The 18,112-nt window shown below is 40.2% G+C and overlaps 1 protein-coding gene across 1 annotated transcript in view; it reads right to left on the bottom strand.

The window, feature by feature from the left end:
• CMTM8 (CKLF like MARVEL transmembrane domain containing 8) overlaps positions 1 to 18,009 on the bottom strand; it is a 34,830-nt gene extending 16,821 nt beyond the window's left edge. Inside the window, exon 1 of the mRNA XM_021525871.3 lies at positions 17,782 to 18,009. Within this exon, the coding sequence (XP_021381546.2) occupies positions 17,782 to 17,949 (168 nt within the window). The 5' untranslated portion in view covers positions 17,950 to 18,009. The remainder of the gene's footprint in view (positions 1 to 17,781) is intronic.
• Between the last annotated feature and the right edge of the window lie 103 nt (positions 18,010 to 18,112).

Genomic DNA, 18,112 nt, shown 5'->3' with positions numbered 1-18,112 from the left:
TTTTGTGCAGCCTCTAGAGGTGATGGCTTTTTTGAGGAAAAACTTGAAGATTCAGTACAAACACCTTCAGATATAAAAGTAGCAATTAAATTCCATATTCCAATAATTTTTCATTTTCAAAAATCTGCTTATAAATCAAGATTGGTGAAACTAAAAGCCTAAATGATATTTTCTTTAACGTTCAAATATTAATACATTTTGGAGTTCTGAGTGGAAGCTGTAACTGGTTTGTTTGAGAATTAACACTCAGTTTAGTCCTCTAAACAGTCCTGTCCCCATAGAGGCAATAGAGAAGTAAAAATAAATTCTATGTGACCCACATGAGATCTAGGGGCAATTTACTGAGTTGATTTGTGAGGAAACCTATCATTGCACTCATACAATGCCAAATTATTTAATGAATTTAAATTTTAGGTCTTCATACTATAAATTTATCTGTAGATTTGAGAGCTCACATTTGTCAGGAACATTAGCTACTTGGTAGAAGAAGTTAAAAGAGCTTGCAGTGCTTCTTTGAGGCAATTTAAATTAAAAAAAAATAAAAAGAAAAAGGAAAACCACACTGGCAAGCTTTTTGAATTCTTGTTTTAAGACTTGAAGCTAAGATTTGGACAAAGGAAGCAGCTTCCTCACATTCACCAAGAATGTCAGTTGATGATGAATTTCACATCTCCTCTTAAGACAGAAAGGACTTCCAGAGTGCAGCTGCAGTTTAACTCTGGGATAGAGTTGTCTGCATCCACCTCAGGAGCTTGGGTGGGACAGACAAAAAGCTCAACATATTCCTTTTCCTTTCCACAAATGCAGTGACTGGTTCACAAACATATGAGAGTTTTACTGAGAAGGACTACAGGCTTTCAAGCCAAACAGTAGAGGTATATTTCTGGAGATGAAGACCACGGTATAGCCCTTGAGTTCTGAATACTATCTCTCCTTTATAAAGCACTTATACAAACTAAATGTGCAGGCTTGACCTGCTGTGTTCACTGAATACAATGTTTGTTTCTTGCTTTTGGGAAGTGCATTGTGAATAAATGATTGTCCTTGTACAGAAAAACTAGGAAAAAAATGCAGTAACTGTCTGCAATCTCGTTTAATTTTTCATTTATTATTTAAACTGGAAAAGGGCAGAAGCAGGTTCTGAGTTCAAAAAATACAGGGCCATTTCTGTCTGTCTGAATGTGTCTTCCCCAGTGTGGCTATTTACTATTTTTTTTATTACTACAACTACTACTGTTTCTTAACGGAGCATGATGGCAGGAAGGATTTGTGCTTCTGATCTAATAAAATCACATAACATAAAAAGTCTTCCCTAACCTTCATATTGCCTCTTCTACGGACATACAAACTCTTCCTTTGAAAGAAGTTCTGCAGCACTCTATTGTCCTTCTTCCCATCTCCCCTGAAGGGACATAGTTCCTGAGGGTAGAAAAATACCAGCTTCTCAATAAATGACTGTGATTTGGTAAGCTACTTTTAACATTTGGTGCATGTGAAGTATATACCCACAAAGAAAAAAAGTAATTTTGCCATAATTTTTACATTAATAAGGTGAATCATTTTAAAAGAAGAATTCCTAACAATGGTTACCTATGAATTATAACTGATTATTTATGTAGTTCACTTTGTTTAAATGGTGTCTACAAGAGAACAATGCTGTATACAGCTGCTTTATTAATAATGTCACTGGCTCTTTGTTGCTATTTTTACATCTCCATCTTCCTGTTAGGCCATTTAAATAGTGATGCCTAAAATTAGCAGCCATGCAGCATTGCTTCACAAGGCTTAGCTGCTACATTAAAATAGGAACCCTATTACTTCTCTGGGAATGACTTTTATTTTGCCCAATAGCTAAGATACAAAGTCATAAAGCCAGATGTGATGCAATGGAAGATTCAAAGGGAGTACCTGCTATGAAAATCTATTGCTGCATTCTTCATCCATTTAAACAGGAGGAAACCCTTAACTGCTCATTCAAAAAAACGTTTAGACTGAAAATATCTTTTAATTTCCACAGCTAAAAAACGCAAAGATTGATTTCATACCATACAGATTTTTTTCTTGCTGTGAGACAGAATCTTCTAGTCATCAAAAGTTGAAACAATTCCCCTTGCCTAACAAACAGAGGAGAAAATAAGATGATAAAGAGATAAGAAAAGAAGTCTGCACTCAGATCTGGTTTTGTCTGCCTATTTAGAAGTTTATTGTATCTCTTGTCTATTTCTATACGGAGTCCCAGGTATAATAATCCAGCCCAAAAGACTATGATTCACATTTTTAGAAAAAGATTAAGGATTTTACAAAGACTGATCCACATGTTGTAGAAGCACCTCAATGACAAATCCTTTGCCATCTCTGGCAAAATTGCTTCCTTTCCTGAGTACACTTAGCAATAACAACACAGAAGAACTGCATGCCTATAAATATTTAACATTTGCATATGCTGTTCTGGAGGCATTTATGTTCAAAGACTTCACTGTCAGAAAGGACCATTTTGGCCATATTGCCAATGGCATAAAGATTTCAACTTACAACATGCTTTTTGGAAAGAGATGACACCTTGGCAGAGACGTTGCACTGATAAAATTCATCCTGTCTCTAAAAAAAGTTGCCATAGTGTCTACTGCTTTCATTGATGAAAAACCCCAGCCCCATTTCTCATCTGAATTTTTCTGAAGTCAGTTTCAATTCATGTCCTTTTCTGAAATGTCCATCTGTCACCAATATATACCTTTGAACTAAGGGTCATAGTCAAAATTGTTGACAAGACACAACTGAACAAGAGATAATCACAAATACTAGCATAGCTTCTGGCAACAAGCTACATTGTTTTTTTTAATTCTGCTTTATTTTTCTCTTTATTCTTTTTGTGGTAGTAGTAGAAAGAGTTGACTTTGAAGGAATCAAGAACAAATCCACAATTAAGTTTTCAACAGAGGCCTATTTAGGTTTGTTATCACTGTTCCACATTAAATGCTTTGTAGAGATGTTTAGGGTATTAAAGCAACTTCAGGATGAAGACTTATATGCAAGTGAAAATATTAATGCAAAAAAAAAATTAATTGGCCAAACAAGTAAAACAACTCTATACATCAGTCATGCTTTTAGAGAGCTCCTTTTTCTCAAGCTCCATAACTTTATTTTCAAGGTTCTGAAGAAAAAAGTCCACAAGCCTGAATGACTTCCCACAGCCTGTCTGCTTGCCATAATAAATACTCAAGTAGTGCATACAGCATAAAAGAACAAAGTCAAAAGGTCTGTGGGATACCTGACACTCGAAATTGAAACTACCAAAGTCATAAATTAAGTATATGTGCTTGTTTGTGGGGTAGGGTATAATGTTCTCCAACTGCTTCAATGGGCCTTATGTAAACAAAGAACAGAACAACTGGTGACAAATGCCAGCTTTCTTTGCAAAAAAAGGGTCTCCAGTCAAGAAAAAAAAACCTCAATCCATTGGCTTATCCAGATTTAAATATGTGAGCAGAAATGATTTAATGTCCCTCAGATGTTTGCTCTGCTTTTGTGCCAGAGGTTAATGCCCTGCAAGGGTGACTGCAGACAAAGCTGCTCCTCAGTTACTGTGCTCTAATGCTCAGTGTATTTGAGGTAAACAAATCACTGGTTTGTGGTATCACCACAGGCTAGAATGTGAACTGCAGTGAACAGCAAGGCATGGAGACCTTGTCAGCTGTCTGCATTTATGAGCTATCAGCCTGAAACCAGAAATTCTGTGTTTGCCTCCCATAATGCATAAACACAGAAATGCCAAGAGATACTGTTTTCACTGCATTTGCTCATGCTTCACTGTCCCCACAATACAGCTAATATACTTTGGGTTTTCAAGAAATCTTGATTCCATTTCTCCTCTAAATCTGATTTCCCAATACAGATGTCAGAATGACTACAAACTACAGGGATTACTATGGATTAATGAATCTTGTATGTCTGAAATTGTTTAGAGCAATTACACCTCTCAGTGATAAGGTATTTCCCACACATTTTCCTTCCATCCCCTCTGTCAGCAGGGCAGTTTCCATGGGGAGACAAGCATGTTGTTAGACTGAAAGCTGGTACAACCCCCAAATGGATCTAGCAAAGTGTGCCCTCTGTCCTAGCCCAGGCTAGAACTTTGTTCTAAATTTCAGGGAAATCTTCTCAGCACATCAAATTGTTGGACTGAGATAGCACTGCTTGCTCTCCATGCCATCCGACCTCCACCCATCCCCTGCACTGCCAAAGCCCAGTGAGCAGACCAGGACAGCTTCATGCACAGACTAAGCTGCGAGACGGGAGGACAAGGCTCCCACAGCATCGACCACTGGCTGACAAGAAAGGCAGATAAATGGAGGGCAGTCACCTTGTCAGACTCCACCACCAACCCACCAAACAGTTTACGAGTTAACCACCACTGCTGCACTCAGGTCCCAGGTAGAGCTGAGGGGACTGACTGGGTCAGCTGCTGGGGCAGTGCAGGCAGCTGAAAGTACCAATATCCAAAAGTGCAGCCACTGGCTTTGTCGAAGGCTATTGGCATCGGAGCTGCCATTCATGAGCAGCAAGTGATGCAGCACACACGCCAAGGTTATGGGGAGGAGAGCTCTAGGTAAGGTAGCAGCAGCCAAGTTGCTGAGGGATTACAGGCACAGTGAGGGTGTGCTCTGCACTCGCTTTGGGGGAAAAACAATTTGAAAATATCTTTGACTGCACACAAGCTTTTTGAATAAAAAGCCTCCGTATCACTGTGCAAGCTTACAGCTTGCCCTTCCCACCCAAACGGTTCTTCTGAAAAACCCAAGCCTTTTCCTGCAGTGTTGTTTATATTATAGCATCCCAATATACACAATCAACTAAATTATATTTACTTAGCTAACTTCCACACCTTTTCCCCTTAGTATTTCCTCAGATTTGGATAACAGCTTTCTTCTGCTCAATATTTTCTTCCCTAGAATGACAATAGTGCAGCTACAATAAAGAGGTGTTACCAGCCTTTTGTTCAAGTGCTCTTTGTTGAGTATTTCAGCTATTTACTGCCCTCTCAGAAGTTCCTGTTTTCCCACTGAGGGGGGAAGGGAAAGCCTGTACAATGACATGACAGCTTTTTGTTCACAAAGTCTGTGTGCAGTCAGAGATGCTTAGCACATTTTCCCTGCAAAGCCTGATATTACTAGTTTCAAATTAAAAAAGGAAAAAAAAAATCTTAAAATAACTTTAAAAAAATTATACATATATCTAAAAAAGTAGTACTTTGCAGATATCCCTTTCTTCAAGCTATGAATTACTGCTATATCAAAATGCCCACAAATCCACACATATTGAAAACTCAGCCCACTATGATGAAATGTGCACAAATACAGAGGCATGTAGTGCAATCCCCTACTGCAAACAATATTACACGTCTTAGCACATAAAACCAATAAATGAAAAAGGAATTAGGGAACTGAAAGGCATCGCAAGCTGGGAGCTTTGCTAGCTTACACAAAGGGAAAAGGAAGAGCACAGCATGCACAGCATTTTGTCTTTGATACAGGAAAAGCCATATATCATTTGATAATCCAGTGATAAGGCAGGACAGCTATGGGACAAACCCATCTATTGTAGTGAATAAACAAATTTAGATTAATAGTTGTGATGCTGAGCTGTTTTGATACATAGGATTTAATAGAATCATTATGTGGATGTAAAAAAAGATTAGTGTTTCATTATGAAATAAGGTCTCTCTTGTACTGTGGGATACATAACTATAGGGAGCTTTGAAGAAATACATAAATTAGGCAATTGGGTTATAAAAGAGCATGTCCAAGCAATGGATCTGAACAGCTTCCCCTTTCATCAACTATCAGCTAGATGTTAAAGCCAAAGAAACTGTGCACAAGAAACAGGTAGTGTGACAGGGAATTTTTGGGGTAATCTTGGTACCAAGTGGGTTAACTGTGCCTTTTATTCTCCCAAAGTCAATTTTAGCACAACAGGTCAACACGAAAATGGTAAAAGCTGTTAATTAGGCTCCTCCTAATCTGAATCTAATTTGACAATGAGTGCTCCATGCAGGGGTATTGGAGAGGAAAGGTCTTAAGGGAGGTGATCTCTTTTACCAGACTAATCCATGGCCCTGGCAGAAGAAACCAGGGGGGAAATTTCTGGGCATACCCTTTCCTTCAGCGCTGAACGGAAGCAACAGCAGAGCCACCCTTCACCAAACGCTAACAAGAGGATAGGAAACGACTCTCGGAAAGGAGCTGCTGGTCCTGAGGAGTCTGACAAACAATGCCAGCGCTGATTAGAGCACACAGACCTCACGGTAGGTTGGCTTTCATGTTCTCTACATTTTGTGTGCAGACATGTCAGGATGACTTGAAATCAATGGGATATTCACAACAGGTTTTAAGAGTATCAAGAACTGATTCATTATAAACTTCTCTTCATAACAATATTGTTTGTGCACATTAGATCTTAATCTGATTTTGTTCCCATCAACTCATCTGGACTGTATTTGCACCAGTTGTCAGGGTCATCTTCTTGCTTGTGTACATTGTCCATGTAATATGTAATCTACAGAAACACCAACCAACACAATTCAAAATTAAGTGTTCTTTTTAAATTCACTTCTCCACCTTTTTTTTTTTAAACTGAGATCTAAATTGAAGAGGCATTTTGAAATTAAGCTCAGTTTTTGGAGTGAAAAATACTTCAGGCATAGTATAGAGTGGGTTGGGTTTTTTTGTGAGGTTTTGAGGGGGAGAGGGATTTTTTGTTCGGTTTGTGTTTTTTCTTCCCTCCAGCCCTGCCAAGACTAATATTCCCCTGTACAGCTCAATAAGAAAGTGAAAATTAGATGTAACCAAGCTTAGAGAATTCCTTTTCATTTATGACTCTGTACTCAGTTTAATTTTAACTTGAGCTGGTAAAACACTTTACAAGAGACCCCCATCTCACCTTTAACACATTATCTTGACTTGCTTACTTCAGGCAAACATTTGCTAAATAGTTGTCTGTTACTGCATAAAGAGAGAACATCAAGTTCTTTGTACAAGTGTCTGGTCATGTTTCACGATTGCCAAAGTCTAGGAAGAAATCCCCAGTTTGAAAAAACTGCTTGGAAACCTCATTCTCCTGGGTAAGATTCCTACCATTTTTACTGAAAAGTTAAACAAAAAACCTTCAAATATACCATATGGAACAATGAAAACCTAGTAAAATATGAGCTGTTTATCACTGTTTCACTCATGGCAAGTTTCATCATTAAATTACAGTTCCACACATCTGCATTGTATGTTCAAGATTATTTTTACACATCTTTACATGGATGCTCATGTTTCAAACAGAAGAAAACACCACAAGAGAAGCCAGCTCTTCAGGTAGGTCATTACTTTCCTCTTGCACACTGCCTTTTAAAGTTAAGTCCCAGCAATATAAGAATGTACTCAAAAGAGTGAAATTAGGATTGTGGTTTTCCAAAACTAAATATAGTAGTTTCCTAATGACAACTGTCTTTCTGTCAAGTATGAATTTTATTTGACATCCAAGTTCCTTCTCATGCATTAGGGAAAGAAATAAAAAGAACTCTAATTAATGTATTGATTTGTACTGTGCTATATCTTAGTAACAGCATAGGGAATGGGAAATAATTTCAGCTTGGAGGTCAAGTGGCAATCCACAATTACTGTTGTGACTGTATTGCACAGTCCAATGAACATGGCTTATGCACATAGGGAGGCTTTGAAGCATCAATCAGAAATTCCAGCAGGGATCTTGCTTTTCCATGCAGCCTGAATCTCTTATACTTAAGAGCTTTTCAGCCTTTTTCATCATTCACTGAGATCAGCACAAGATTGTGATTGGTCTCAAAAAATCCAGCTCTGTCCAGCCTGTATTATGCCTTTTGTTTTAAGAAAAGTTGCATTCTGGATGAATGCAAGAACTAACCATGTCACAATATTCACCAACAACCTCCTAAATCACTGTATCACTATGAGTATTTCTAATACTGTTCTAAAATACTATGGTATTTTTCATAGCTTTGTCCACCCACAGCTTTATGAAACCATTAAAGATGGATGTCTCATACAGGAGCAGAGCCTGTTCTTTCAGTTGCCCAACACCTCCTCTCTTAAAACAACAATTTGCCAAATTTTTAGTGTAGAAGCTGCATTTTCTACATTGATTTTCTCTGTCAAGCCTGAAGAAGAGCAGATGAAAATTATACAAAGAAGGATTTTGGCAAGTTGCCTTGAGCTGCTGGACAAGAGGGCTTGAAGAAATGAGGCAGGGAGACAAAACAAAACCAAACCCACCAAAGAAGAGAGATGGAAAATTAGGACTTGGGACAGAGGCAGAGGGGTGGATGAGAGAGGGACAAACATGTTGAAATGCTTGCAGCTAAGTATGCAACACTTCCAGAAACGAGTTCTCCACACATCTTAATTCTATCCTTGGTTAAGTATACATTATGGTATAGCCTATAATTTTCTGACCACATACTTTCCCCTTCTCCACACCACTACCTGCATGCAGAAACAGAAGGGAGAGCCTCCTTCAGAATGCCTCCCCCTATTTTGCTTTCTGCCTGTTTATCTGCGTGGCCTGCAGAACTGCAACTCAGAGCTTTGCATCTGCTTGGGCTCTTGAAAAACACTGTGTTATCTGTATTGTCCCACAAGTCCATCAATAAACTATTAAACTATTAAACATACCTCTGTGAGATAGAGTAGTATGCTATCCCAATTTTAGACAGTGCACTAAAATTAGAGTGAAAATCCAATTCTTGCCAAATTTCTGGAGAACTGTTTTCCCACAGTGTTTATTATAGCACTGCATTTTGCATCTTTAGAACACAGAGCTCCAACTGACTTTCAGATGCACCTGAGAATAACTGCTTTTCCTGCAACTCAGATCCAAAGATGGGGATTCAGAAAACAAGGAGTAGAGTGAACACAATGAAATGTAGGGCTTACTTGCCTTGTCTAGCATTCCATAGGAACATTGTGGTTCAAGCAGGAGATAAAAATCAAATTTTCCAAGGAAGCAATTAGCCAGGAGACCATCCTCTCCCTTTGAATAATCCCTTTCCTTACTCACAACATGACTTCCTCCAATGCTGTGTGCACAATATCCCAGTCACGCCTAGAAAAGCTCTTCTGTGCAATGACCATGACAGAAGTTTCTTGATAAAAACAACTTGATCAAGCAGGTTTTGACTGGACTCCAGTACCTGCACACAATTCAATATGAAACCAACACTGCCAGGGTGAAACTAATTTTGGTGCTTTTTATTTTCCAAAACTTTAATAACATAATAATGTTTTTTAATTGTTAATTATTAATAATTAAATACCTATACACATGCAAGCTCTTTGAAACAGTGCATGGGGGTCCCCGATAGCAAGGTACATCACAGTTAACAAATTAAACTACAACCAAATCAGCACAAAAGCTGTCATTTGTCAGGCTTTTTTTCCCCACTAAGGAATTAATTATAGCACTACTCTCCCCAGCATGTACCATAGCTGTGTCCTGAGCCTGTAAAGGACAACTGTGCATTTGTTTATGCTTTCCAACCTACAGCAGTAGTAACAGGCATCCACCACAGACTCGCCCTCCCCTCACCTGATCCTTGTCAGTCCACCCTACAGTGGCTGTCTCTGGCTGGGCACAACCAAAGCTTATGTTATCAGTTGAAGTGTCATTTTAAAGACACAATGTAGAGGTTTTAGTTTTGCTAGAGTTTTGGTTTTTTGTTTTTTTGGTTTTTTTTTTTACCTCTTCCCCTGTCCCTCAGTGCTGAATTCCTGCCTGCAACACTATCTCAGTTTTTAAGTTTCACCCACAGTTCCTCATACTTTTCTCAAAACTGTGCTGCCCCATTCAGCTATTACCTGCCATAGGAGCTGAAGCCTTTGGAATACCATTATTGTTGAATGCAGAGAACGTATGCTAAAATATATATTAAAGAGACAGATGGGGGAAAAAAAAGTAAAAAAATAGAAAGGGAAAAAAAGGGAGCCTGTTAGCAGCTGCACAACTTTGAGGCTAAATAAATGGATCTGTACAAAGACAGTGTTCACCTTTAATTTATTTAAATACACGCCTGGACACAGGAGTGACATTTAAACCTGATGATACAAACTCTTCTTATTTTCCAGCATAAAGCAGAGGTTCTTGACAGATTTCCTTTCAAGTTATGCACATTAGGCTACCAGTTAAACACAAGAAGCTATTACCAGACTATGATCAGAGAGGCTGCTTTTCCCACATAGCTTCTTTTCAGGGTCCTGCTTAGGATGTTTTAAATTTATTTATTCTTCATAGCTAGATTATGATCTATGCAGAGACTGACACATTACTGATTATTACCACACTTACTTTGGCTCAGTTCTACAAAATCTGATTTTAGCATATCTTAAATCAGAGCAGAAACATTGTGGCTACCCAGAACAAACTGCACAGGCTGCATGCCTCTAACAAAACCAAATTTTGAAACTGGTTTTGTTTTGGTCTGAAGATTTTTCTCTCAGCAAACCTATGGTTGCATCAGTGTCATCTGCACACCCATAGCTTGCAAAAATGGTCAGTGTAAACACTCAATATTGCACTCTAGCTTGGCAAAAATGTAGTCACGCCCAGGGCTGATCCAAGCCTGTGCAGTGCAGAGGTCTGGCAAAGTCTGGATACCGTATTAATGCCTGCAGAACCAAGAGCTCAGCCTCTTTGAGTCCACTAACATAAGCAAAACACCAAACTTTCCTTGGACCAGTCCCAGGTGCCACTGAAAGCAGTGACTTGGTTCTTTCCTTACTCTGTCCCTCCTCCACTGGAGTTTAAGAGCCTTATACCTGATCTGGCAGGTGAATTAATGCCAGCAGCTTCCACGGGGAACTGGCTCAGGCCACAGGAACAGAATTATCTTGCCAAAGGCCTGATGTTTGCTAAAAGCTATTTGCTGTTTGAACCTAGAAAAAAAAGAGCTAAGTCCTCTCTGCAAGGACACACTTTCTGCTGTTTTCCTGGAATTCAAAAGGGGGAAAGTGTGGAAATATCACAAAATACAATATGTACTTTAAAATAAAATGAAGATAAAATCTATTTTTGTATATGCATATATATGTATATTTATCTACATGACCATTATAAATTAAATATATGGCACTGTTATTCCCAGAAGAGAACAGTAAAGAACAGTAGGCTGAATGAGGAGGCAATCAACAAACAAGAACACATCATCATTCCTTCCACACTTCCCATTCTGAAGGGTTCGTAGTCCCCAAGAGAATTTTTCTGTGGCTTTGAGAATTCAATTTTTAAGAAGAATTTTTGAGGCACCACTGCTCCAGCCCTGCCTGTTGGTGCTACATAGAATAGAGCAGATACATCAGTGGGCTCCCCAGGTACACAGGAATGCCCCCATCCAAAGGGGATGGAGGGCATTTTTTGCTAATGGACTCAGAAACCTGGGGGCCATTAATGATTTTGCAAGAATCCAGTGTGACCCATAGACAATTTCTTTGTGTCCTTTTCCCGCTCACATTCTTACTATGCTGCCAACAAATACACTTCTTCATCATACACTGCGTAGAAAGCAGGGTTTTTTAGGTAGGCATACACTACTTCAAGATCTCTAATCTGTGGTCTTAACAGTGTATAATAAATAATTACAAACAGAGAGCAGGACTGACAGTGAAGAAAGAGGAAAAAATAAAAAGAATATAACACAATGGGAGAAAAAAAATCCCAACTGAACAACAAACAACCACAAAGAAGAGAGACACAGACATGCCTGGGATTTGAATTCATTTAGGACAAAATGCACCATCAGGTGTCTTCATCTTTATCAGGTATCTCCATCAAGTATCTGGCATTACCACTGTCTTCCTATAGCATGATTACACAGGGATCTGCAACTCCTGTGCATATCTGGGAAAAGGCAATTTTCAGGAATGCAGTCACAGTCTCTTTGCAACTATATCATTGACTTTTGTCCTCAGACCACGATGGTCATCTCAGCATTTACCCTCACGACTCACACCCAGCCACAGCATCATGCTAAAGCTAAGCATCTGGGAAGGTCTGCCTATTCCATTAGGAATAATGGGAGGATTTCATTATCATACACACACAGGCCACTGAAGCCCAAAAAGATTATTTAAAATTAAGTTTGTGCGCATAAAAATTTTCACAAGCACAAAAGAAAAATAATTTCTAGAGTTCAGGAGGCAGGGAGGAGGAAGGATTTCTGTTATATTCACTATCCACTCAACAACAAAGTAGATGTTTAAGTATGACTTTAAAGCATTCTTCTCATGAAGAGATAATGACATTTCATACGTGCTGTACCTTAACTCTGACGTATTGAGAATATTTTGCATTTTTGACCTTTGGTAAAATAACTTCATTCAGTTTAAGAGGAGTTTTCCTACCACTTTAGCCCTAAGACTGTTTCTGTCATCACTTGGAGCATGTTCAAAAGGTTCTGCTTTCTTGTGTCCCCCAAACAGTTCTCTCTTCCCAAGGAAACACCCTGATCTTGTCCGGGAAACCAAAGACCTTACAGGAAACAGAACTTTAAATAACCATATGATCCTAAAGGAAGGTGGAAATCATATAGATGAGTGTATTCAGTACACTAAGGACAGCTAAGGGTTAGCAGTGGAACAACAGCACCTAAAAAAGGCAGAACTGAAACCTCACTTCAGCGAGAGTTTTGTCTGGTCAAGACCAAAGGAGAGAGCTGGCACTTTATATTGTGTGGTTTCTTATTAATGCATGGGAGCATGAAGCTGCTGGATGAAGTGACTGATTAGTCATTACAGGATTTGATTTTTTTCCATTCAGTAATTCAAAGTGAGTAATATTCAGATCATGCTTGTGTACATCTTCTCTAGGCAAAGCACTTGTTCAACATGTCAGGAGGTAGCTCAGTGTTGTCAACTACTTGCAAGCACACATCCTATGACTGGAGTAAAAATCACATTATAAGAAAAAAGAAAAAATCTCTACTGTTCCTGAAAGAAGAGAAAGTCTTGCTGCCATTCAGGTGAGCAAAGAGGCTCTTTGGAACTCCCTCCATGCTTCTGATCTATTTGTCTGAGCTTTTCCAAAAAATTGAAGGGAATGAGGAGGATGGTGTATATATGCATAATCATCCCCTCTCTATTATTTCTGTTTTTCTTAAAATTTATATGACTTTATTGCTGAGTTAATTCAACACTTGAATATTTGTAGTTGAGTTTCTGAGCAAAAATAAAAAGGCGAAAAGTGTATATTGAACAAATACTTGCACATTTCCAGTTCTGGTTTTGGCAACCTCAATATCTTAGATCTGACATAACTTTCAATATTTTTTTAATATTTTGAGGGTCATCATTCTACTAGAATAAACAAAGTCAACAATATTTCTTTTATGAATTAAACCTTCAAAGGTCTAACATTTGAAGAAGAATAATGAACGAGTAATCAAAATTATTTTTATTGTCCAAAAACATAAATTTGAACTGCAATTTTACATGGTGCTAATGCTGTAAATTACTTCCTATCAGGTTTCTATTTCAAGTATCTATTTTATTCTGGCCATTTCGAAGAATAATGTGCATAGAACAGCATAAAGAAATGTAACTGAAAGTACAATTAACTAAAACTTACACCATCACAAGATCTCATGTGCAGCAGCAGCAGAGTAACAACCTTCTAAACCTTTCCATGCTATATATATATTTGTTTTTGTCAAGGTCAAATAGCCATCACAAGCCTTGAAATCAGTAGTGCAAGTTTTACAAGAGGCTCCATCTAGCAATACACTGGTGTGAAGCAACAATCTGAAGAGATCAATGTCATCCTGCTAGAAAGTAAATATTTTTATAACCACATCCATAGCAACCACAAAACTCTTCACCTCCCCAAAGTGATCAATAATGCTTGACTTGAGAAGCTGATTTAAAGCTCTGAGAAGGTATCACTAGCCATAATTTTTCTTGGCCATAAAAGTCCCAGGAAGATAAACGTAGCTTTTCTGGGCCATCATTTTACAGAAAAGAAACACTCAAAAGATATCTCTAGAAATTGCTATACTTGCTCATTTTGAAACTGTAAATCCTCCAGGGGGACTGCTAGTGCTACACTGTAGGAATCAGTATCAATTATTTTATATGATGTACTTTTACTTCAGTGTCGACCCAGGCAATTGACATCTCATTTTCTCATTTAAAGACTTTGTGTAACACCACTTACATCTTCTATACTACTTTTCACAAATTAATCTCAGTGCTCCTTACTAAAATCAGTACACATATTCCATGAACGGATGAGAATTCTGAGAAGTTAGAGACATGCAGATAAATTAATTTGCAGAGTTAATGGCCAACTAAGGCCAGTAAATGCAAGTTTCCAGAGTCAAAGCCTCTGCCCTGTCCAGCAAGCAGCACCACTTCTGTATATAAGTGCTTTGGTCAGCCTTCCATACACCAAAGTTATGTTTTATGCCAGTTTTCAAAGGCCTCTCAGAAACTCAGTGGCATTTTACATTTTGCTCTTACCACTGAAATGAACTGACCCCATTTCTTTCCAAGTGAGTGGCAGGAAACCTTGCACCTGCTCTGGTCATGGAGGCAGACGTCGAAGGCAATGGAAATCTGTCAGCACCAGGTAATTTAGCCTACACTTCAGGCTGCATTTCTGAGCTCATTCATGCTAGATGTGTGCAGTGTTAGACCAAAAGGCATTGCAGAATTAAGCTGTACATAACTCTATTACTGCTGAATAGGCACAGTCAGCCTCATCCCACATTTACACAGGTGTTAAAACAGCTACATAAAGGATGGATAATACATGATCCATCATAAAACCTGTCTTTATAAAGCTAACTCATTTTGAACACATTTGAAACAGCAGACTGAGTTAATAGCAGACCAGTGCTTTGCACGACTACAAAGAATCTCTTAGTAGGAACAGTTAAGCTGAATTTACTGTGCAATTAAACACAGTCTCAGTGCAGATGTAGGGTGGTTACCAGCACACATGGAAATCCACACAGCAGTTAATTCATCTTCACAGTATGCAAATTAGGGATGTGGGAGCAAAACCTGATCAAGATCCTTCAGCTGGAATATTTCATTTATGTGGTAACTTTCTGCTTTTCAATTCTCTTTGGTCAAAGAATAACACAGATTTGGCCTTTGCCTACACAGAGAAGAGAGCTCCAGTTTCAGAGCCAGGAGACTGCACCCCTCTTGCTGCATATACATTGCTGACTGACAGCAACAATAATCAAATATTTATGCAGCCCCACAGTGCAAACTCTCAGAGCATCCAGCACCATTGTTTAATGCCCCCTGCTCAGCTTTAACATGGACATGGGATCTGGCAGATGAGTAGCTGCACTGATAGCAGATATTACTAAAAGCAGTCCTCTTCCCTATCCATGTCACAGGTGTCCCAGAGAAGGGGCACCAGAAACAAAGGGATGCTCCTACCACAACAGCTGTTCTTTAGAGCTCAGAGCTTAGACTGGAAAAGATCTACCAGGCTGCAAACTCTTGAGACTGAATTACATGCTAATTTATTTACAGGTTTGCAAATCCTTAGGAGAAGGCTTGTGCTATAAGCTGGGGCATCAGTACTGAGGGTCAGAAATATCCTGAAGGGTCAATCAGAGCAGGCAAGGCACAACATCAGAACAGGCTGATTTAGAGTACACAACTCTAATACTGCTGAATCTGCACAGCAAGTTTTGAAGTTATGCTCTGTTAAAACACATTTTCTTGCAGGAAAAAAAAAAATTAAAAAAAAAAAAAGAGCATACCAAACTGGTGGAAAATGTTTAACCAAAACCCACTGCCAAATACATACATATATATATATATATATATATATACACACATATATAAACTCATGATTTGATTTTAATAACTGGGGTTCTTTCAGCTAATTCCATATAAAGGTCTTCGCTAATATATTTAATTTTACAGAAGAACAGCTACTCTAGCTGCTTTAAAGTAAGTGGAGTTAAGAATTAGAAGTATTTCCTTAAAGGCACTATCTGTCAGTACTCTACTTCTGTAAGACTGCCCTACACCTTTCAGCTTAATATCAGAACTGTTCTCTGTTCTCTCAAATATACCACTGCAAACCAGTAAAAGTTAATCTACATTAGAGACTATTATTAGTTCCTTTGATTTAGCCAGGAATTGCTCATCTTCACATTTTACAATTATTCCAGAAGTTAGGAGCAGCTGAGAGGAAACAAAATCCCCCTAAAAAGCACCATCACCGTTTAGAAAGGTAAGCTGCACAACACCACCTGTCAACACAAACTAGAAGGCACACTTCCAACAAAGAGTAAGCAAGAGCCTGTCCATGCCCTGTGGCCATGTAGCTCAATGTGAGTGCAGCTGATCCAGTATTCACAGCCAGGATGAATATATGACATTCCAGCAGGGCTCAGGAAAAGCCTTGGGCACCTCTGTAACAATCTACAGTGGGATCACTCTTCGGATAAAGTACAAGAAAGGTACATAACTCTGTTGTAATTACTAACTGGAAAAGAGTGGAAAAGAAAGCAGCTATTATTTCAAAAACTTGTTTATTCACAGAACTACCACAGCTTTGACAGTGAAGCATCTCCTGTATTTAACAGCCAAAACAAGACTACAATCACCTATCTACTAGAGATCGACAGAATTCCCAAGGACACTGGCACAGAGGGTACCAGCTGGGAGCAGGCTCTGACCTCACAGCCTCATCACTATTGGCCTAAACAGCAATCTGGCATCTCAGTGTGCATCCTCTCTCCCATGGCACTGCTCCTGACAGAGATCCCACATCACACGTCAGCCTGGAGCTTCGCCTGGTTATTTTAACTTTGAAGTCAGCAAAACCAAAAGCCATTCCACTGCTCTGGTGAAGCACAATGTTTTCAAGCCTTGAAAACTAAATGTAGTCTGATAAGTTAATCCTTGAAGCTTCCACACAACAAAAACTTCACACAAGAAACTCAAAAAGTTAGTTGGGGCAGCCAGCTTTTTAAGACCCTTAATTATTAATAGTGCAGATGAGTGGAATGAAACACATTTTTAAGAGGAGATGCTGAGTATCTGTTGCTCAACACACTGTGGGCACACGGGCCTTCAGAGGGATCCCAGCGTCGTGCTGTTCACCGCCTACCACTAAGGCAAGTGACCAAATTTAGCAGTGCCTGACCCTCCGTATGTTCATTTACAGCTTGTGGACTACCTGCAAAAAACAAATTCACTACCAAACCCAAAAGGCGTCAATTCGTTTCCCACTCTGCACAGGTGTACCTGTGAGAAGCACTAAGAACATAAGGAAATTTCTTTTATTGACCTAGGAAACAAAGATAAATTGTTTAATTAACTCTCACATCATGACTATTTGTATGCTATAAAGTGCAAAACGTACACAACCAATGCGGCTACAGAAAAGTCTCCAGAACTCAGTTCCCTGTCTGCCAAAACTCGTCTTTCCGCTACGGGACGTGATGATAGGGCAGATACCACGGGAGGCTGAACACACCGCGTGTGCCCTGCGCTGCTGCTCCAGCTCCCAGGCGGGACGCGTGCCCTCGCCGTAGAGCCGCTCTTGCTGCTCGGCTCGTCCTTCCCCCGCGCTCCGCCTGCGGGCACGGACCCTGGGCAGCCGCAGCGGGTGATGCGCTGAGGGACACCCCAGTCCCTCACCCCGATCCTTCATCCCAGTCCCTCACCCCGATCCCTCCTCACCCCAGTGCCGGCCGAGCGCTCGGCCGAGGCTCCCCCGCCCCTCCGCGCCACTCACAATCTCGGTCACCATGAGGAGCCCGGGCACGGTGCGCAGGAACTCCTTGTCGTAGGCGAGGGTGCTGGAGCTGGCCGACAGGTCGGCGGTGAAGGAGCTGCTGGTGGTGGTGACGGTGTGCGAGCGCGGGCGCGGCGGCGGCTCCTGGGGCGGCGCGGGCGGCTCCATGGCCGGCGCGGCTGTCGCCGGACGGGCGGCGCGGAGGCACCGCCGCTCGCCGCTTTGTGTGGCCCCGGCGCCGCGGGCAGCCCCCGCCCGGGCCGCGGGAGGAGGAGGGCGCTCGGCGCCGGCCCCGGGCGGGGAGGCGGGTCCGGAGCGGGGCCGCCCAGCC

This window comes from Lonchura striata, chromosome 2 (assembly GCF_050655825.1).
Source record: "Lonchura striata isolate lonStrDom1 chromosome 2, ASM5065582v1, whole genome shotgun sequence".
NCBI classification, from domain to species: Eukaryota; Metazoa; Chordata; class Aves; order Passeriformes; family Estrildidae; genus Lonchura; species Lonchura striata.
This window is presented reverse-complemented; position numbering and strand designations above follow the sequence as displayed.